The 21613-nt window shown below is 44.1% G+C and overlaps 2 protein-coding genes across 10 annotated transcripts in view; both read right to left on the bottom strand.

Annotated features, from left to right (window-relative positions):
• Window positions 1-481: 481 nt before the first annotated feature.
• ZDHHC23 (zinc finger DHHC-type palmitoyltransferase 23) lies at window positions 482-8773 on the bottom strand. Of its 2 annotated transcripts, XR_005259153.1 has the most exons (5): window positions 7732-8773; window positions 6823-7518; window positions 5949-6116; window positions 4081-5137; window positions 482-1161 (listed from the first exon to the last, which is right to left on the bottom strand). XR_005259153.1 is itself a non-coding variant. In XM_038155296.1 (4 exons), exons 1-4 carry the CDS (start codon window positions 7836-7838, stop codon window positions 4870-4872), a joined length of 1239 nt encoding a protein of 412 aa, XP_038011224.1. In that variant the 5' UTR covers window positions 7839-8773; the 3' UTR covers window positions 482-4869. The 2 variants fall into 2 exon arrangements, 1 of the variants encoding a protein (XP_038011224.1); XM_038155296.1 differs by having other exon boundaries at window positions 482-5137.
• A 151-nt stretch (window positions 8774-8924) lies between these two features.
• GRAMD1C (GRAM domain containing 1C) overlaps window positions 8925-21613 on the bottom strand; it is a 51925-nt gene continuing 39236 nt past the window's right edge. For 6 of the 8 annotated variants that reach the window (XM_038154722.1, XM_038154972.1, XM_038154899.1 and 3 more), the window contains 9 exons: window positions 18669-18815; window positions 17770-17888; window positions 16522-16664; window positions 14861-14964; window positions 13989-14168; window positions 12434-12491; window positions 11820-11930; window positions 10878-10983; window positions 8981-9135 (listed from right to left, as the gene is read on the bottom strand). In XM_038154722.1, coding sequence (XP_038010650.1) covers window positions 9058-9135; window positions 10878-10983; window positions 11820-11930; window positions 12434-12491; window positions 13989-14168; window positions 14861-14964; window positions 16522-16664; window positions 17770-17888; window positions 18669-18815 — 1046 coding nt within the window. In that variant the 3' untranslated portion in view covers window positions 8981-9057. Of the gene's footprint in view, window positions 9136-10877; window positions 10984-11819; window positions 11931-12433; window positions 12492-13988; window positions 14169-14860; window positions 14965-16521; window positions 16665-17769; window positions 17889-18668; window positions 18816-21613 lie in introns of all 8 variants that reach the window. The other 2 variants (XM_038154468.1, XM_038154551.1) reach the window with 2 other exon arrangements.

The following is a 21613-nucleotide window of genomic DNA, read 5'->3' as shown; positions in this document are numbered from 1 at the left end:
ACGAACAGAATTAAAGGTTACATCTCTTCCCACTATCTACAAGGAGAATATCCTATGTCATTTCCAAATATGGCTTAGAAAAGAGTTTAAAGCAAGAGATTGTTCTTTTTTGGGGTTCTGGGTGTATTACATGGGCAGGTGTCAGAGGGTAAGCAAAACACAGGATAAAAAGGCCAGGAACGTGCTCAGATACTGATAATGCATTGCTCGTAGGATAAATTGCTACCATTCAAATTGCTACCGTGAGGGAGTGTCTCTAGGATGCCGAGAACTGCCAGCAGGTCTCTCATCTCACTACCAACAAACCCAAAGGTCAACCTTTGCAGAACTGGAAGAACATTTGTTTCCCAAGTTTTCCTTAGCCGTTTGCTCCCTTATTGCCAAGTCCAGCTCTCAGCTGAATGGCCATGAGACAGTGGCAGCTTTTGATCATTCAGCTTGCCTGAATGCGTCGGCATAAATCAACAGGCCACTCCACAGATCATTTCCATTAATTTATTTTGATTCACTTGATACCCCTTTGGAAACACTGAACATGATGCAAAATGGACATAAACATACACATATCAATCTCTTGAAAAAAGCTCACAAATATTTCACAAAATTTCTTCCTAAAGCTCAGATTTAAAAAAATACCTTGCACTTTCTTCCAGAGCCCATCACGCTTCACATTATCAGTAGAGGAATTCCATAAAGACAAGATCTGGGAAGGCTCAATTCCCACATTTCACAAAGAACCTCACCTGTCTACAAACAGATTTTTGCTGCAGGACCCTCCTGGTAGTGGCAAAAAAAAAGTCTTAGGTAACTGTAGAATTTTTCACTGAAAGGAATACAGGAAAACACATCCATAATCACACATGCTTCCTGCCCTAATGAGGCAATATACATTCATATAGGAGGAAAAAACCAAGCACATTATTAAGACATTAGGCAGTGAGGCAGTATCCATTTTATCTTCAGAAGAAATTTTACAGCAAATGGTTTCATTAAGACACTTGAAAGCAACCTACTTTGAAGGGAAAAAAAGCACCATCATAGCATAAAGGCTGAAATGTGATTAGGAGTCACAAGCAGCACCAGCTCAGGCTCACCAATGACTTCTGTCATTTGAGGACAAGTTAAATGGAGAAACAGTTGACGTGGGGACCTGTGACTCGCCTACAAAAAAAGCACAATGCAGGAAGACACGGTTAAAGAGTGCCAAGCCACTTACAGGGTGTATCTAATGGTGCACTGTTCCCACTATGGACACCAAACAGTGGGGTGATGGTATTTGGACAGGAAGAGTGTAACACTACAACACCAGCAAAACCAGAACCCTGGACCCCTAAGAGCTGCCTGGTCTGCAGAAGTCCACACTATTTGTGAAACAGCAAATGCCTCTTAAAAGGTCATGGGTAAAGCAAGATAAACTAACTTTCCAAGTCTGGGTGGAAAAACATCAAGGCTGGCTATTACCAAAATCCTTCCTTGCTGTTGATCAGCTTTAGGTCCTCTCTTCACACACAGAAAAAAAATGTTCAAGAGCCAGCAGGGTACTGTTTTCTGCACTGCCAGGCATACAGCTTTACAGGTGAGACACTGGTCCTTGCCTGAAGGCCACACACAACCCACAAGTCCCCTGTCACATGCAGGCTGCTCCCACTGCTCCAACCCCCAGGCAGCATGGATCTAGGCAGCTACTAACACAGGGAGCCAAATGACTAACTCTGTATGCCTAGATTTTAACATTTTTCTACCAGCATGGTCAGTACCAAGCTCAGCAGGAAACAGCAAATAAACTGTTCCTGAACACACCAGATCACAACAGCTTGCCCTTGCAATAACTGGAAAGGAAGCATTACCCTCCAAGGGTTTCCTAATTCTCAGGATGTTAAAAGGAAGTTCCCACGTATGCATCTGAAGGGATTGAAACTCTTCCGCCCATTTAGATGCCTTTGAAATGTCCCGTTATTTTATGCTTCTCATCTCCCAACGCATTCATAAAGCAAATCCTATCAGGAAGAAGAGGTAAACCAATTCCATGCCATTAAAGAAACAGTCACCACTACTATGCAGATCACAGCCACCTGAACTCCTGTTCACTGAGGAACCAGCACTGCATTTTCCTCCTGAAAGGAGGAAAGAAACTCCATCCTTGCAATCCTTTAGTGCCCTGAATGGTTTCAGTTCCCCCTGGAGCCAGTGCAAAAAATGAAATTTACTTTAGCACTTTGCCCCCACTGTACTGGAGCATGTTTGACCAAGGTATGGAATGGTTACATTAGTCTCACGTCCTTTGTTCCCAGTCTGCACTCCAAATACCACACTGCCTGGGAGAACAGCCTAGAGAGAGTCTCGGTGTAAGCAGTTCAGATGAAACCTCCCACTCACTAAGAGACAAGGGACAAGGCTACAGTGACAGACAGGGGCTGCAAACGTGAAACCAATCTCTGCCTGTGCGACCAAGTGAGCAGTGAGCGCTGCCAGGGAAGCGCCCTGTGATCTGCTCTGCTTTCTCCCAGCCAGGAGTAGCAGGACTCGGAGAAATTACTCATCTCAAACGTGCAAAAGCTCCCAGAGCTTGTTCAGCCTGCGGGTGCATGACTGATGCCTGTGCATGCAGCACACACGGACAGACAAATTGGCTGTCTCCACTGCAGGGGTTCATTTAGCCCAAGAGGTAGGTCCTTCTGCCTTTATATTCCTCAGTGCCAGCAGGGTAAGATCTAAGAAGATCCTGCTAGCCCACAGCATCCTTATCTCCAGGGTTGCCAAGCTTGACATCATCTCAGCAAGCATCACAATATACATCTGTGCCATGGAAACATTTACAGACAACTCAAGTGGAAGCAACTTTGTCTCAATTTGAACTCCCAGGATCAGTCTTCAAGCCCTAAACAGAAGGTCATAAAGGAACACTTTGCACAGTCCAGCTGCGTACTTTTTTATTCACATTAGGGTCAAGAAAGTGGTCGGAACCTTCTACTGTGCTTGGTTAGAGATAGGAAACAAAAAAGCTGTCCCTTTACCTCCTTATAAAGAACTACTTACTGGATGAAAAGGGGAAAGAAATAGGGGAAATTCAGTAACTGTATAGCCACATTCCAAATGCAGCTGCTCCTCAATTATCTGCTGGTTATAAAATGTGCCACTTGAGGAAACCAAACAGTGCAAAGAGCAACACAGTCTTTACCTTAAACTGGGACATATCATGAGGACCACTCACAAAAAATATGGCAGGGATCCCAACGGACAGCCCCGACCCTGCATTCTTTTGGCACCATGCACCATCCATTTATTCTTCAAAGCTACTACACAGCGGCACAGTGAATGTGCATCACTTGCTCAACATCCCCCAGCTGTCTGCCATGCCCATGCACTCAGTGGCAGGCATGACCCACGCACACTGCACACATCTGAAAACACCACAGCTAGGACAAAGCTCTCTATCTCTGCTTTTGCACCTTAGGCCCAACCTGTAATTCTTGTGCCATGGTCCCCAGCTCTTCCAGCCAGACTTTTCCTATTACTGCAGGGCCAACAGCATACATAAAGGGTTTAAAACAAAAAACCACAAAAAATCCCACCCATGAAATCCAGAAACCATCGCCATCAAAACGTTGTTATTTTGGCTGAAGCTCGAGTCCAGGCCATAATACAGTTGCAGTCTGATGAGGAAAAAATTGCAGTCTTGCAGAGCACATTTTAACAGGTTCATTTACCTGCCAGTACAGGTCACCTATCCCAAAACCAAACACCTCCAACACATCCTCCACCTCTTCCTATGTACCTTAGGGTTAATCTGTTCCTTGGTTTCTTGGCTTGAGAAATCAGATCTACAGTCAGGCAGCTCCACAGTAACCAGGTTGAGAGGAGACAAGATCACTGTGCTAACAGCAACACAACCAAGATGCTACCTACCAAACATGCTGCTAGCAGAATTGCCTACGCTCCCACAGACTCTCTTCTCCCATAGACATAGGATGAAGGTAATTTCCATAAAGCTACAGTAATACCAGACAGACAGCACTCTTGTTTTGCCCTCAAAGTTCACTGTCACATGTTGCTACAAAACTCCTTACTCTGTGTATTTACCTGCTGTCACATGTCATAACCCATAATCAGAGCAGAAACACTTTGAAGGAGATGAGCAAAGCCTTCAAACCAATACAGCTTGCAGAAAGAACAGTGGAATCTTTTTTCACTCATTTAGACAGACAGGGATGGAATAACAACTTTAGGGGTCAAGAGGTGAAGGGATCTTGCAAAGTCCAACAGGAACATAGCTCACGTAGGCACTTAATAGAAGCATGTACACAGCTGGATGGAATCAGAGATAGTAAAAATAAATAAATGCACCAGAGAGGAGAGCACTGACCAGTGACTGCCTAGACAGTCTTTTTTAGCCAAAGAGCCCAGTTTCTGCAGGGGTCCATCTGTTATCTGCATCCAAAGTTCACTCTTCTGACATCTCCAAAATGCCACATGTAGGCACAAACCCAGGGATTTCTTAACCTTTGCAGGTACCAGTGCACTCTGAAGCCCAGCAGCAGGTTCCTCCTGATGCCAGTATTCACATCTAAGGAAAACTCAAGTTCTCAAAACCTTGTGCTCTTCTTGCTGTTTCCCATGGTGGAAAAAGGCAGCAGGCTCCTCCTCTCCCCACCTGCACATATGGCTTACTGCTTTCTGCATCCTATTGCTGGCTGACAACATGTGAAGAACCATTCCACCGGGGAAAACATCTGCTGTTGTCAGTAAGGGGATATCCCACATAATGACCACGAGGAAAGGTTGTGTGAGGAATCCTGGTGGGAGGGGCTTCTCCCCTGCTAAACAAAGTCAGCGAGCCATGACACTATGCCATCTGCAGAAAGAGGGTTGTCACACGATGTCCTCAGCAGAGCGCTGTGGAGGAGTAGACCCCAGGCTCAGGAAATGGCTCCAGTTGCATAGGAGTCCCCTGTTATACTGGCCAGTGTCTATCACTAAGCCGCCCAGCAGTCTGCGCCCAGTGTTGTCCCGCAGAGCCAGCCGAGCTTCCCTCTCAGTCACATTGTAGCTGATGTTCAACAGCTGGATAAGGAGGATGTATCCCATGCCAGCTGTTACAATGGCACAGTACCATACACAGGTGAACGACAGAGCAGAGCTGGCAGCAAGGAAAAAGATGGGAAGGAAGCCATTTAGTACAGGAGCAGCTGCTTTAAAGTGACTTTCCCTGGTAATCACTATCCTTTCAAATCCCTGTCTACATCTGCCACAGTGATCTCACTTTGCTGCTTTCATCAGATAATCCTTAAAGGCTTTCTCAAAATTAAAGCTTCAGGGTTTACTTAATGAGAGCTTTTACTGCTAGCAGAGCTACTCTTACACATTGCTGTCACACAACCTAGCTCTTTACTCTTTGTGTTGCAATAGTGCTCAGGCCTTATTTAAGGGCCCCAGGATGCTCTTACTCTACAGGTCATGAGATGGAGTAGAGGAAGGAAGAGTCGCTTGAGTCCTAGCAGTACTCTGCCCATCAGTGGTAGTGCTGGTCTCTGAACTCATGTCCAATAGCTCCCACCACCTTCCCTGACAGAGCATGTTCTAGGCAGATAGCCTGGAGGACATTCACTAGATAAATAGTAAGGAATGAGAGGGAGAGAGAACATGTGGATTCCATGCTGTCAGACCATTAAATGCATCAGGGAGGGCATACATATTTAAAAGCACATCTATACATAACACAATAAATACTTCAAATGCTAGCTCCTTCAACTTTCTCTACATAAACAGCGAGCTCTCTCCAAGTCTCAGGCTGCCCACCTTGGTGAAAGCAGAAACATGTCTTTGCTTTCCAGAGTTTTTTAGGGAACACTTTGTGATCAGGTCTGACAACCAGCAGAACAAGGAACAGGAGCTAAGCTGCCTGTGCAAACCTGCTCCCACTGCAGCTCTCTCCCAGACAGACATCTCACCTGTAGTCAGAATAGGCCCCGGGGCAGTAGAACAGTGCCACAAATGGACTTCGGCCCCTACAGATGGTGTGCAGGGCCAAGATAATCCCATACACAGAGGTGAGCATGAAGAAGGAGAGTGCAAGGATGAAAGCTTGATGGTTCTGCTCCCCTACACAGCTGTTAATCCTCCAAAAGGAAAGAAAAGATTACTTTGCTTAAAAAAAGAAAAGAAACTGTCTTCTATTTCTTCTCCCCCCCCCAGCTGTCAGAGAACCTGATTTCCAAGGTGCTTCCAGTCGACACAGGCTAAGAACTTTGAAAAATGTTCAAAGAAGCTTTATAACTTTATATAGAAAGGTTACAAACAGAAGACAATAGACCTGGAGGGTAACAGCAGCAGACTGTTTGCATCATTTTTTTAGTAGGGGCAGAGTATCCTTTGCTGAGATACATTTCACCCTACTGCCCCCTTGGTTCCAGCACCACAGGAACACCCAAAAGGTACCTTTGGTCCCCCTTGCCCCAAGAGACCGCTAATGCAACTTAACTGCAGGATTGCTAGTGCTCTACAGACCAAGTCTAAAGAAAAAAACCAAATCCAAGAAAACCCACAGCAAAAACAGTTCCAAACTGATGAAAAACAGTAGAGAAGTAAAAGCAATTCTGAAGTATGCTGTAGAAGCTTTCAGCTCAGCTCAACCCTCTTAGAGTAAACAGAATAACTGTTCTTTTAAAGAGTAAATACAAAGCTTTTTGTATTTAAAGAGTGTCATATGGTCTTGCACATAGCAAAAGCAACTCTATTTGCCAGGGACTGTAAAAAAGAAGCTTACTTTAAAAAGGAGGGAACTCAGAGAGAGAACACAGGGAGCCTCAGCCATGCAAAACCTACCAGACACAGTGATGGTCCAGTCTCCTCACGCACCTGCCACAAAGCCGGCAGTGCCCTGCTCGGGCTGGCCTGACCAGCTGGCATTTAGTGCACCAGTCCTTTTTCACACCTGCTGGCTGCTCAGCTGACATCCTGCAATAACCTTTAGCCTCCCCATTCACAGCACGACTGCTGGCAGCACCTGAGATGCCATGGAGCCCACTGGAACTCCCTCTAATACTCTTGTTGTGCAAACCCTGATGCGATGGCTTCTCATTGCCTGCTGGGATGGGAAGGTAGCCAGGGTCCTTCTTGGCTCGAGACAGGGCTGCAAGCATAAGAATTAACCCGCACGTGAGAGTGACCACTTGGGAATGCTCCACGTGGCCCCGGGGAACCACCTCACGGAGAAACACATAGTACATATATCCCAAGGAGAAGAGCCCCAGGCTCAAGAAGAACAGAGTCCGTTCCTTCCTCCGGTGGGTGAGGTAGTAATACCACAGCACCACAACGGGGAGGGACGTCAGGATGATGAGCCCCAGCAGGAAGTGCAGGGCGGCAACGTGGAGGAAGACGGGCAGCAGGACGAGCGGCGGCACGAGGCTGACGTTGATCTTCACGGCTCCGGAGAACCAGGGGACCCGCAGCCGGTCCGCGATGGTGTCGGCGATCCTCTCCAGCGCTCCCGGGGGCAGAGATTTGCACGTCAGCCACCTGCGAGCGCGGGGAGCACAGCGCCGGCTGGCACCGGGACAGCCGCCCTCCCGCCCTGTCCCGCTCCCACCGCCTCCCCTTTCCCTCTCGCCCGACGAGTTTCCCAGGAAGCGGGGCACGGCACCTCCGCCCTCAGGGTGGCAGACCCGCGGGGACGCCGCCGCCTGAAGGGTGTCCCGCAGTCGGCGGCCCCGGGGGTCGCGGAGCCGGTACCTGTCGCAGCCGTCGTCCAGCTCCTCGCAGTCGCAGCAGCACGCCGCCAGGTGGTTGCGCCGGCCGCGCCGGTCCACGTACTCGCAGCAACAGAGCGGCTCCTCCATCGCCGCCGCCCGCCCCGTCCCTCCCGCGGGGCCGGGAGCGGCTCCCGCCGCCGCCTCAGGTGCCCCGCGCGCGCCGCCGCACCCGCCCCACGGCCCCGCCCCCGCCGCAGCGCCCGCCCGCCATTGGCCGCGCGCGCCCCGAGGTGTGCGGGGGGCGGCGCCCCCGCGCGGACCGTCCACCTGACGGCGGCGCGCGCCAATGGGCGCGCGGGGGGCGGCGCCGCCGTCACGCGGAGGCACCTGTCTTAAAGGGGCAGCGCAACAGGTGGCGGCCGCGGAGGGCGGCGCCGCCGGCCCGGTCCGCCCCCGCTCGCCGGGGTTGGACACGGAGCCGGGGAAAGCTACCCTCCGCACACCTCTACACCGACCCTGCACCCCCTCCCTACCCCACACCTGTGTCTGCACCACTGCTCGACAAACTGTGCACCGCCCGAGCCAGCGCTGCCCTCCAAACACGGCCCACGCTCGAGGGAGGGAGCCCTTGCATTTTCGGGGATTTTCTTTCTGTATTCATCTTTCCCTCAACCTGCTTGGAAAACGCTTGAAGCACATGAAAAGGAGTTTCATCATCAGTGGGCACACCACGATGAAGCACAGCCCTTGATGGAGGGAAAACACCGAGGGCTGAAATTTCTCTAGGAGAGCTGGAAACATATGGCAGAAGGCAGCCTGCCAAAGCTTGCAGTATGCAAGAGATATCAAACCCTTTCCTGTTAATTAGTCTTAGGCATATTCATCCTTAAGATGGTGACTTGTTTTACAAGGTCCCCATGGCTAAAAAAAAACCTATAAAGATCCTGTGACTGTGAATCCACTAACAGTCTTTTTTCTCCAAAACACTCTTCACTGACCGTCATTTCCTACATTGACATAAAAAGCTGCAATTTTGTAAGAGACAAACCCAGTTCTCTGCTGAGGGTGTTTTTCCCCCTCTGAAATGTTCAGATCCATTCACCAGCAGTACAACTGCCCTCACTCACTCACCCCGGGATGGATCCAAGAGCACTGTTTGGAATTGAGACTCCCGAGGGAAGAAGGCTGGCAGGAGAGACAAGACTGCCAAGCTATGGCAATGCAGAACCCGACTTACTTCTTCCACAAACCTTTTATTCTGTGCAACAGTAAAGAGTCCAGAGGAGACAGTTACAGTCCCTACCCCACAAGTCCTCACACACACATCTGTTCTTCTAATGCCTTGAATGAAAAGCTGATGTGGCTGTTAACTCTCAGTCTTGCTGCTCTGTGTCCTGTTCAAGTGGTCAAAGCTTCTTTGGAGCATGGAAAGGGAAATCTTCAGCTGTGAAGATACAATCCACCCCCCCCACCAATTACTTAAGTCAGTTTTCTGCATAAGTAAGAGATATCAGGAAAAAAAGTCTCCCTCCTCCTTTTCTTTTAAAGACTTCATGTGATTTCCTCCTCCCTGTTTCCATAAACAGTTGGCTTACTGTGCTCTCCTAACAGCTACACTGTGTAGAGTTTATAAATACTAACAGTCCAGGATGATAAAGTCTTAACACCTCATCAGACAACAGCACAGAAGATAAACCACCCCACTCATTTTCAGTCACAGATAATGTTCAGTGCAAATACTCCAAGTAACATAGCAGCACAACATGAATTTTCTTTTACTACCTGGCCCTTCTAGTGCATTTTGGTGCACAAAACATGTTTAGATTATTGACAACCCTCAGAAAACACAAGGTATCAAGCATTAAGATGTGTTGGGACTTCCAGACAAAAAGTGTTATTCTGGATGAAAAAGGTGGGTAAATTCTCACTTTTCTTTTTTTGCACTGTGTTCAAGAAGCGCTTAACACTTCAGAATTAGGAATTGTTTGGATAGTAAGCAGAGAAAATAAAAATGGCAAGAAAACCAGAAAATTTCATCTCCGAAGTGAAACTTCCAGCACTCAGGCTTTTTCAAGTTGTGATCAAAGTGGTTAATTAATAGATTAATAGCAGTTGTGCCTGCAGAGACACCTCTAAACGAGGAGTGTAAGAAATGGCTTCTTTTTCCAACTACTTTAGTTGAGAAAATTCACATGGGCACTTACATGGAAGAACAAAGAGCAAACAATAGAGAAAGGTATATGTGAACTCCCCTTCAGCTTTCCTAAACTAATAATTTATTCCATCACATTTCAAGATATATTAAATGAAGTTAAAATCAGAACATTCCTGAGTAGTAAGTAAAAACTAAAATATGAATTTACTGTCTTTCAGGTACTGAGTTGAAATTTCAGCCTAGGGATTGTAAGGATTTAACAGTCATGGACTTCAGGATCAGAGAGACACAACAGTATTCAACATATTTCTTTTTTTTCCTCTGTGTGTGTGTGTGTGTGTGTCTGTAGTATACAAGAGCATGAAATCTTAAGTTACTGTGAAGGAGGATTATCTTCTATGGAGCCTCTCAGAAACATATGGTCTGCAGAAATACTTTATTTTTCACTAGAGATTAGGTGGCCCCTTGATACCAACGCTAAATGAAGCTCTTGCCAATATCTAGAAGAGTAGTGGGGAGCAAATGCCAGGATAAATCTGAATAAAGAAATTCCATAATAAGATGGGAAAACACTCCACAAATCTTAGTAAGTGTTCTTAGAAAAGGGAATCTGTTTTGAAATACTCCAGTCTTTGCTTTGTCATGATTCAGAACTGCATTAACACATCTCTTAAGCGCTTGACAAGTTTAAGAAAATCAACATGGGTACTTACATCTTAGTCAAATAAAAAATCCCAAACCAAGAAAAAACCAAAACAACAAACCCACCCACAAACAAACAAATAAACCAACCCAAACAAAAAACAAACAACAACAACAAAAAAACCCAACCCTCCAAGAAACAAATTCAAAACCAAAGCAACCCAAAACATCAGCACTGCCTGTTAACTAAACTCACTTAACTAACTGGGGCAAAATAGATCAAGAAAACTTTATCTAGCACCAGACCACATCAAGCTATGATAACATAAGGGAGTAAACTTGAGTTGTTGAGAAACAAGAACATCACCAGGAAAGATTTTCAGACGTACCTGCTCAAGCATTTCGATTGAATCTCTTAAAACTCCCTTCACACGTTTAACCTGTTCCTTATCATATTGAGGTATCTCCTCTTTTGATACCATTTCTGGGGATATGCTGAAAAAGATTGAGATTATATCAGAATCATGAAACATGCACCTCAATGCCTTTTTAAAAGCAACTGTTCTCTGCCACCATTGCTCTGCCATTGCTAAGAGCATCCTCTTACAAAAGCCACATACAAAGCTGCCTGCAGTTGAATTCCAATACCCGTTTTCTTGAAGCTAGTACCTCAGACCTTTGCAGGCAACAGCCACCAAGAAAAAACTCTGCTCACATTATGTTTACAATATTAAGGCCCACGCTTCAGGGAGCAAGATCCTTCTTGGGAAGAAAGTCACTCCAACCAGTTCAGAGACTGTCACTGTGGCAGACCCCCACACCCCTTCCAGACTCAAAATGAGGATATGGTTTTTAACTTTTTTGTTGATACTGCATTCAAGAGGAAGCAACAGTTTTCTGTGTCTGAGTACAAAAGGCAGCTAATATGGAAGTTTGTGAAGGAGAGGAGATTCAGGAGACTCACAGAGAGAAGCTAAAAAGCTAAATGAATCTTTAACATTCCATTTGAGAACATGCTGGTTCACACAGGATGAACACTTCAGTTCTGTGATCAGCACTATGATATTCACAGAAGATGAGTCACAGCAGGCTGATAAATGCAAACTAAGTTTAACATTTCTCCCAAAACAGCTTGTCAAAGAAGAAATTTATTACTTCAAGATGCAGTCAGACATGTCACTGGATTTCAGCATAGACCACAGAAGTACAGCAAGCCCCAGCCACTTCTGAAAACTTACCACTCAATTTCATTGTTCATAATTTATTTCTTTAGATCAGATTCTCACATAAGCTGAAGAAGAAAGCAAGCAAAGACTGTGAACTCAACTTACTTCAAAGAGCTTTCCTCCTGAAGCTGGACATGATAAAGGGACTGAGCTGCATGCTCTATCTTTGAGAGTTTGAGGAACAGTGTTATATTCAGCAAGACCAAGAGTAGCAAACTGTAGATAGAAGAGAACAAAAATCAAGTTTTGCAACAATTTCAGTTGCAATGCTACAAATGCAAGATCATGGCTAAAGACAGCTAAGGAAACAGAATCCTCCCAGCATTGTGGGAGAAAAAAGGTGTGGGGAAGCACTATACAGAAAATTAGTATCTATCCAAACAATTCCTAGCAGATACCATTAAGGTGGGTAAAAGCAAAAAAATAACAACAGTATCTCTTCTTGGAACTTTTAAAATTAGGAATGAGTAGATTCTAGACTTTATTTTTTAATGGGATCAGACCTAAGTAAACTTGTACGGTAGACTAGTTTGACAAGTCAGTATTTTCATCCCATATGTCATTTCCAAGTCAATTCATTCCTCTTTTATACCCACATGTTCCACTCAAATTAGTTTATCATGCTACATGCAATCTTAACATGCAAATGAGGAACAAATACAGATAAAAACCAAGACGAGCTTGAGTCAAGCAACACTTTAATGCAAGTGAGTACTTACAAGACACTCATTACTACAATGATGGTGGTGGTCCTACTTACTGCATCTCTTTTCCTTCCTATAGGGCATGGAAGAGAAGGAGGTTAAAAAGTGCTAAAGAATATTCCTAAAGGATGTCTGCAGATAGACCATGTCATTGCCTGGTGCTTCACACAGAATAGCTCAACTTCTGATGGAAAAAAAAAAAACAGGTCGTCTAGGTGCACAGGATCACCTCTAACATTCACCAAGGCATTTTTGCAATCATCTCTGAGAAGCTGGCTGAAAAGTCAGGCTCTTCCATCAGAATTCCCCCTACCCACTGTGCTGGGGAGAACACAATACTGGGGCATGGTCACATTAAACCTGAATAGCCTGAGAAGGTTGAAGTCCATCCATTACTAACACGCATATGTGCTGCTAGTCACACACAGCAGAGACAGGCTGCAAAGTGGCTCTCTCCTGCTTGTGCTCCTGCTCACAATTCATCTTTCTGACAAACAGTATCAGTCACATTTTCCTGTAACTTGTCCCATCCTTACTGGCTTAGTTTATCTATTGTCCTGAAAACAGCCTTTCAAGAGGCTACCTGCTATTCGGCAGGCAACAGGGATCAGACACTGAGGGACAGAGTGTACCTGTTCTCTCCAAAGCAAGCACCTATCACTGTGGGCACACTGATCTTTAAACATAATTAATTTTGCACATCCTGCCCTGCACAAAAAACATACATAAAAGCTGTAGTGCACACAGAGGTATGCTCATCTGAAAAGGTGGAGCAACAGTAGCACAATTAAGTAATTAGGAAGCAATTTCACGTAGGTAAAGAGTCCTTTACACATGCTCTTGATCCAAATATTCTCTCAGTGCTATCTATACCCAGTGTTGTCTCCCTCTTCAGGGAAGTGTACTTGCTCTCACCTCACTGTTTACAATTCAACTTCTGTCACAGAATCCACCATTCCCTGGTGCAAACTAGTGCACAGATGTTCCTCATCTCCCTAGGTGAAACTAATATTGCCAAGTCTGTCATGCCTAAGAGCAGTAGAACTGCAAGAAATGCTTCAGTGACCCAGAAATTACAGAAGCATATGGGAAACAGGCTTCTTAACATTAAAAATCAATAACCAAAACTGATATGACAGGGCCAAGAGGCAAGTGGCAACGTTCAATCAACTCATGATCTATGTGTGCAATTATTTGAAGAAAAAAATAAATATTTCAGAAACTTTACAAGAATTGGGGTTTTTTTTCCTGTTCCAATCTCATTTTCAAACCTTTGCAGATACAGAGCAGTATTTAATATTTTGGTTGATCTTTGTTTGTTTTAAAACTGAAGGTGATATTAGGTGACTTAATAGGATATAAGGTGACTTAATTTCATGAACTCATGATAAAAGTGATCATGCATGCTCCAAATATACTTTATGCAAGCTTGAAGAAGCTTGAACTTGTTAAAGCATTTGCTATCACACACAAGAGAAATATATACACAAGTGCTACTCTTGCACTATTTTAAGAGTTATGCTTTCTTGAACATACCTTTTGGAAAACACTTGATATAAAAGATTCCTACCTATTAAGCTGCCCTGGGACTCTACTCCCATGTCACCAGAGGAATGTTGGGAAGAGCGTTTGGGAAGGGATTCTGCCAAACCCCGGTGTAAAGTGCGTCGCCTACGTCTCAGAGCAAGTAATTTCCCAGAGTCTTCTATGGATTGATTAATTGCATATTCCTCCATTAGGAGATCTGATTCTGCAGTGGAAAAAAAAAATAAGGTTACCAAACTGCCAAAAAGAAAGCTGAAGACAAATTATGAGATATTCAAGGTGCAAGTGAGAGGAACAAGCATACTTTTCAATACATGAACTTAAAGCAGAGAATTGGCAAACTACACTCCCTGACTTCCACCCCTGTTCTGTTTTCTAGAGGGCACTTGGAACACTCTGCCGAGGGGGTGCACGCTCAGCCCAGGCAGGATTGTTCAATGCTATGCCAGACAGCAGTTGGAAGAGCATTGCCTGACACTGTTAGACTGAGGCTAAAAATTGAGTTAGACTGTGAGCCTGCAGCAGTGGCTGGCCAGGCTGTGAATAGACATTCATGGAGCCTGCCAAGTGCCACTGCTTCTCTTCTCATATGCACAGTAAAGGAAATTCTTAGAGATAAGCACATGCAGCTGAGAATAACAGCTTTCCTGCTGCTCCTCATGTTTCCTTCTGAAAGCCATTACAGCCAGGTATACAAGAGCCTCTTGTTAGACACAAGGCTTCTTTCATACCCTGGAACTGGCAGATGCACTGATGACAGGAAGTTCTGTCTTTAAGACTGCTTAGGTGTTGCCTTTTTTTCAAGCCATTCTTCGAGGAGCCAGGTTTGACAGACAAAAAAAACATACACAGCAAAGGTAGGCTCCTTACTCCAGCACAAAGAAGAAAATGCCTCACCAAGTTGTTTGAAGTTTTCCTGTATTCCTCCCCAGGTATTCTTCTCAATTACAGACTTGACAAGACCCCAAGGCTGTTTTTTGTACTTCACTTCTGCAGAAACCCTAGAAAACAGAATGCAATAATGGAAAAGTGCTCTTCTAGGTGGCACAGTGAAAGCAGAAATCTCTTATCAGAAGCAGCCTCTAGCTTACATCTAAAATCTGCAATACCAAATGGAACTGGCATCGCTCTTCAGCTGGGCAGCACTTTCAATGAAAAAAATGCAAGAGACAGACAGTGGCAAAGACAACATCTCTAGCTAAAGCATCAAAATCTAAGTGCCAAATTATAGGAAACATTTTGGAATGTTTTCCTTCAGGCTCAGACTACCAGATGATTTCTACCCTCTAAAGCATTCTCATTTTAACACACATTTAAAACAGGATTCAGGCTTCCAGATAATAAAGTCATGATTTTTACTTTGTATGTGTACACATGATATATTACATGGGCACTACAATAGCAGAAAGTGAAATTCTTCATCACAACTCAAGTGCTCACATCCTACCCTGAGTAGACAGAAATTAAAATCTGTCTTTCCATGAGCCTGACAGAGGGGAAAATGACATTCCTACTGTGCATTCCTTGCATTCCTCAGGTAAAGCTAATCAATACTGCTTCCAGAATAAAAATTAATTGGACCAGAATCCTTCAAAGGCATGCTTCTAACTGAGTGAATCCCACAGCTATTCATAAAGGACAAAGTCATTGATTTCAGTAAAGAAGACTGACCATCCCAGAACACACTTTTTTCAACTTTTTAAGTAATCTTCCAAATCAATGTAAGCCCACTGTGTATATGGTATAACAAAATAACTCCTTTCAAATAGTTTCTGAGCCATTTTAAACACAGTTTAGTAAGGCTAGCTGTAACATCACCATGTGCCTTCTGTTCTGTACACATATACTCTGTGCACCCAAGTTTTTGCTCTTATCCTAGGGCTGTCGCATGTCTCAGAAAAAACAAGTCTAGGTCTCAAAGAAGAACAGTGATTCACTCAAAAAAAAAAATCCAAAGCAGTCTTTCAAGGACCTTCCTTCCCTTCTCCCACTAGAGAGGGAGTTTTCAGTAGCCTAAGACTAGCCAGAATAGAATCCAGGCTTGCTAACCTTTCTTGAGTACTGAATAAGTTTGAGAAGAAAGCTCTTACTAAAGACAGCACCACTTACAATGTTTTCAACAAATGGGAGAGGAAATTCCATATCTAGACAGAGTTCACTTGAGTACCCTCCTTGCAAAATTAATTACATTCTATCTTCCCTGCACATTCCTGTGAAATCATTCTGCTCTACAGGCCCTTAGCAAGGATGTCTGGGAAACATTCTAATAAAACATCTCACTTTTTTCCAATTTCTCCCACTCACACAGCTGCACTCAAAAACACAAGGCTGGTCAAGACCCAGTTCAGTCTTGGAGAGGAGTTCTGTACCTCAGAGTCAACATCTCAGTTAATTTCTCACTGCATTAATGAGATCCAAGCACAGCATACATGTGACAAGAAATAAACTAAACTTATTTTTCAGAAGAGAACCCAACATTCTCTGTGCCGCTGGCAAATCTCAACTGAGAACATCCCTGCCTTGGCTTCTGCCCTCCCCCGTGCACCACGCAGGCTCACCGTAACCGGCACTTGTGACTAGACGTGCGGCTGATGCAGTATCTGTTCACAGTGTAGAAATAATCATGGTAGGGGACGTCATGGGTCAGGACCTCAGCATCTACCTGGTAAGACTGACCTTTCTGGCTCTGCTTATGGAGGATCTATCAAAAAAGAAAATAAAATTAAGAAGGTATACTAATGGTACAGAAATTTCCCCCGCCCCCTTTCAGTCTGAATTCCTTAGGCTGGATCAACCAGCTCCAAGTGAACTCAAGGAGAGAGAAAGCCTGAAGAACCACTATAAAAAACAGTTAAGAATATCAAGTATAGGTGGGGTGGGAGAAGAGAAGATGCCTCCTGCTAGAGACAACATCAGCAGCATCAGGACTTCCCCACTGCCCCCTCAAGTACCAGATACAAGGGTTGGCCACTGCCTCATGACCACAGCTTTTCTTTGAGACCTTTCCCAAAGCAGAACTACAAAGGGTTGAGATTGGAAGGCACCTCGGGTGCTTGTCTTGTGCAAGAACTCGGGCAGGACTATCTAGAGCTGGTTGCCTAGGTCCACGTATAGGTGGCTTTCCAATACCTCCAAGGAAGGAGGTACCACAACCTCTATGAACAACCTGCTTAGTTCCACTGCTTAGTCACCCTCACAGTGAAAAAGTGTTTCCTGATGTTCAGAAAGAATAATCTGTGTTTCAGTTTGTGTCCATCACCTCTGGTCCTGTCACTGGGCACCACTGAAATCTGTGGCCTTTGATGGCAAGGACCTGACTCAGAATTTTTTGCACCCTCCTTCAGATGCTTCTATAAATTTTAAGATGCTTCTGAGTCTTCTCTTCTCTGGGCTGAACATTTCCACCTCTCAGCCATTTCTCACATGGGATAATCCAGTCCTTTCATCATCTTAGCGGCCCTTTGTTAGGCTCTTCACCTCTCATACTGCGGAGTCCAGAAGTGGACACTGAAAGCCTTTAATTGCACCTTTCCAAGAGATTCCTAAGAGATGTTAATACTTTTCCCCACGAGTTTCATGGGAGTTTACAGCCATCTGTAAAGGTAGAAAGCCTCTCTCATTTAATAAGCATTGGTTCAGTAATGGTGAGAGACACAGCAAACCACCTGAGAGATGCTTTGTTTAAACTGCAGATGCACATTCAGTTCGCTGAACTTTAATCCACAGTCAGAACTCTGACAGACCACAGAGCTGATCTGTCCCTTGCTTTAAAGGACACCAGACAGACACACACATGCACACAGTACCTGCTTTTCCGTTGCAGTTGTGAACTTCCCACAAAGTGGATTGTTAATCGTTACAGTGTACGTCAAAGTCCTCAACTGATTGCCATTGGAGTCTCTATTCCAAGGGGTTGATACAGCATCTAGATGAGAAGTAATGCAAGATCTCACATAAAAATTACCTGTCTTATCAATGTCTTAACAGTTTGAGAAGAGGAGTAGGGGGAAAGACAGAAAACTGGTTCAAATTAATTGTGGGATTTTTCCAGGAAAAAACATACCCATGTAGTCTGCTAATAAACAAATGTGAGGCTCTGGATAGCTGAGCCTGAATCTACTGACACAGGGTCGACAAAAGAGTAAGCAATTAAATGAAAATATGTCATTTCCCATTTGCTTAGAGTTGAATAGATTCACTTAGCATTATCAAAAGCTTTTGCCACATTGCCTTCCCAGCTGACACTGAATAAATATTACCCTTTTTGACTTGATTTTTTTTGTTCTTACGGTCCCAGTGAATAAAATTTACTCATCCAGAAAATTAAAGCCTGTGAGTATCATTTAGGAGGATGCAGGGATTTTTGCCTGTGTACCAGCCATACAAATTTCACTATTTCTGGGACACAATGTAATCAGAAATACCCCACAGAATGCATCAACTTAATAACCTACTCAAAATTCAGGCATTAAGGTGCAGTTTTGTGGTGCACTGAAATGAGGTTTTCACTCCAAAACGTGCATACCTAGGGAAACAATAGTCTAGCTTTAAATATTCTCTCTCATAGTGAACCTTGAAAGATTAAAAATTCTTCTAAAGCAAGGAAAAACTTCAAAAAAATTCAACTTAGCTCTATTTAGCAATTCTCAGAGGTAAAAATTTTCAGGGTAGCTTGTAACAGACAGAAGGGAAAAGAGTTTATTACCTACTATACTCCTGGAATTAAGAAACCGCTGCATGAAGTGAGAATTGGTGAAAAGGATTTCAAACATCTTGTCAGCAGTGATGTGGAAAACTCTGTTTATAAAAAGTCTCCCATAGAGATCATTGTCAGAGACAGTCTCCTTCACTGCTAAGAAAGACAGAGATCAGGTTAAGAACAGTATTATGCATAACCTTGATAGCATTCTAGGTTTTATTACAGCTTAAATCTTTCTTAAGCTTGCATCAGCATTTGTTTCTCGCTCTCAGAAACCCAGTGAGGATAGCAGCAAATGATTTGGTAGGTAGGTTGCTTTCAGGAACAAAGTCCAAAGCTGATTTTTACATACACAGCACTACCACCAGTTCCCTGTGCAAATTGATAAATTAACAGCAAAAGGTACCATCTTTAATTTTGCCTTCATTATTCTACTAATCCTGCAAGAAACACTGGGGAAAGAAAGTTAGCATAATTTTCATCAATATGTGTGTCTATTGTACAAAAGACAAGAAAGAAGGACACTAAATCCATAACAGTTTTCTTCTTATGGCTGGTTTCAGAATTCTACTTTTAACAGCTGTAATACTGGTAATGCCCACAGTCTAAGGGACCAGGTAGACTTCCAAATAGTTCTTCCCTCCATACCTACTGAACAGGAACACAAGGGATACCCTGCTCCATTTTGCAGTTCCCAAAAACGCATGGAGAGGCTCAAATGCCATAATCTATTTCAAAGCCACCGAGCACCCCAGCGGCATTCTGTGGCTGCAGCACTGATCTTTGCTATTTCTGCTTCTTGGTGGTTGCTGGTATGACTCAGCTTTGTGGTTTTCTCAGCCATGCTTGCAAGAGATAAGGGATAGAACTATAATCCTGGAGGGCAAGCAGGTTCCTGTGCCAATCCCAACTCAATCTTCTTAGGGTTTAAAAACAAGTCAATCTTAAACTATAATTACCAGCAAGACAAACAAGCCCCCCCAGCACCACACATCATTTAAATGAAACATGCAGCCCAAAAGCAAATCTCGCAGCAGACTGACACAAGTCAGGATAGCCAACCTTTCAACTGATACAAATGAATGCTCAGGGCTAGGAAAGGTCAGTGCCAGCCACAAATGCAAAGGGAGCCTGAATATCACGCCGTAGTTCACAAGCTGCCTGCAGGCTAAGGTTACAGCACTTAAAACATTAGTGGCTTGGTAGCAGTCAGTATTGATAAGGCAAATGCACCAACTGAACAACCACAGCAGTCCCCAAGGAAACCCAGTTCTGACCGAGCAGACTGCCTTCTCTAGTGCTGTTCCTAGCCTTCCAGAACATCTGCCTCCAAAAAAGCTCTCCTTGATCTCATCAGGCTTCAAAGTAGCACCCCAAAAGTGAAGCACGAGTGCTGTATTTTTATGCTTGCACAAGAGGTTGACTTCCTCTCTATGCCGTGCTCTGCTTATGCAATTGTAATTCCACACAATTATAAGATGGACATAAAGTAAACACACATTTCAAGAGGCCTATTTAACCAGTCAATACGCAGTCATTACATGCAGAATATGAATTCTGCTGTGCTGAAACATTCTGCAGGAAGCCAGAAATTCAACCTAAGTTTTCAGCTTATGCTCACTGTATTTTCTCTCCTAGCTGAATCTAACTCTAACAAAAGGCAGGCCAAGTGACCTGTAAGTTTGACCTAATTTACCATGACCTCAGCATTACAGATCTGTCCTTTCAGAGTGCACTCCCCAAATCCTCTCTTTTGCTAAGAGACAGGAAGTTTCAGATACTGATGCTGACATCCCCCCCTCCCTACTGTGCATCAGCTAGCACAGTATCAGCTACCAGGCAATTCAAACCTAGTTACTGTGGTTGAGTTTTACTTAGCTGAATGCTGACATGCCCAAGGAATCTGCTACCACTTTAAAAAAAAATAAAGACACCCAGATACATGATCAAGCCACCAGATAAGCATCAGATCAGCTTTGTCAGCTATTTGTATATGTCTTAGCAAACACAAGATAACACAAGTTACCTGTGCCCCAGTGAGCCTGAGCTAAACAACTCAACTTCACGTTCACCTGAAATGCCTGAGGATAGCTACTATTCTTCTGCTGATGCAAGGTAATTTGGTAAGCCAGGGCAACTCGTGATATGTACAAAGCCTATGCTTTATTACCTTAAGGTCCAGATCTTGCTACCAAGCTCTATTACTCAGAGTCTGTCCTCTTTCTAGTGAGTCTGAACAAAAAGCACCCACAGGTCTATACAAAATGTCCCCTAAGCTAATTTACCTATACTAGCTCCATATGATCATGTCTCTACTAAGGAATAGTCAGCGAAGTGCCAAGCGCATGAGTATCTACTGAGAAATAGGTTTTCTACTTACAATCCTTCTCAGCTCTTGGAAGAAACAAAGGGGGTTTTTAAAATGATGTTAGCACACACAGCAGTAATTTTCAGAAAATCCAAGCTAAACCTGGGTTTACGTATCAGGCCCATCCGCTACTTTAGATGATGTTTAGATGTTTAGATGATGTTTAGATTCAAACAGCTGTTCTCCAGAAAAACTGTAAACTTTTTGGACAATGGGTCTGGAAGGTGCATGTATGCATAAATGCTGCGAGTTCCACATCTGTAGAACCAAGTAGCAGGATACACCAAGAGCTTGACAAGGTTCAAGTCACTTCCATCTGGGCTTCTCAAAATTTATCTGTAGAAATCCTAGATGAAGCAGTGAGCACAACCAGTAGCATAGCAATGAATAAGTGTACACTTTATACACTTGTAATTTGAACAGACTAGGCAGCCTTAACCATTTATCTCTGCTACAAGTAAAGATGCATGTTTGTCTACTGTTTCATTTCACACAGGTAAATTTGCCTTTGTTTTTCCCAACGGTAGGACAACACAAAGCATTTTACCTAAGACTGGCTTTGAATGCTCTTTTTCAGAAAATG

The sequence above is a fragment of the Motacilla alba genome, chromosome 1 (assembly GCF_015832195.1).
Source record: "Motacilla alba alba isolate MOTALB_02 chromosome 1, Motacilla_alba_V1.0_pri, whole genome shotgun sequence".
Lineage (NCBI taxonomy): Eukaryota > Metazoa > Chordata > Aves > Passeriformes > Motacillidae > Motacilla > Motacilla alba.
Note: the sequence above shows the minus strand (reverse complement) of the source record. Positions and strands in the feature narration are given on the sequence as shown.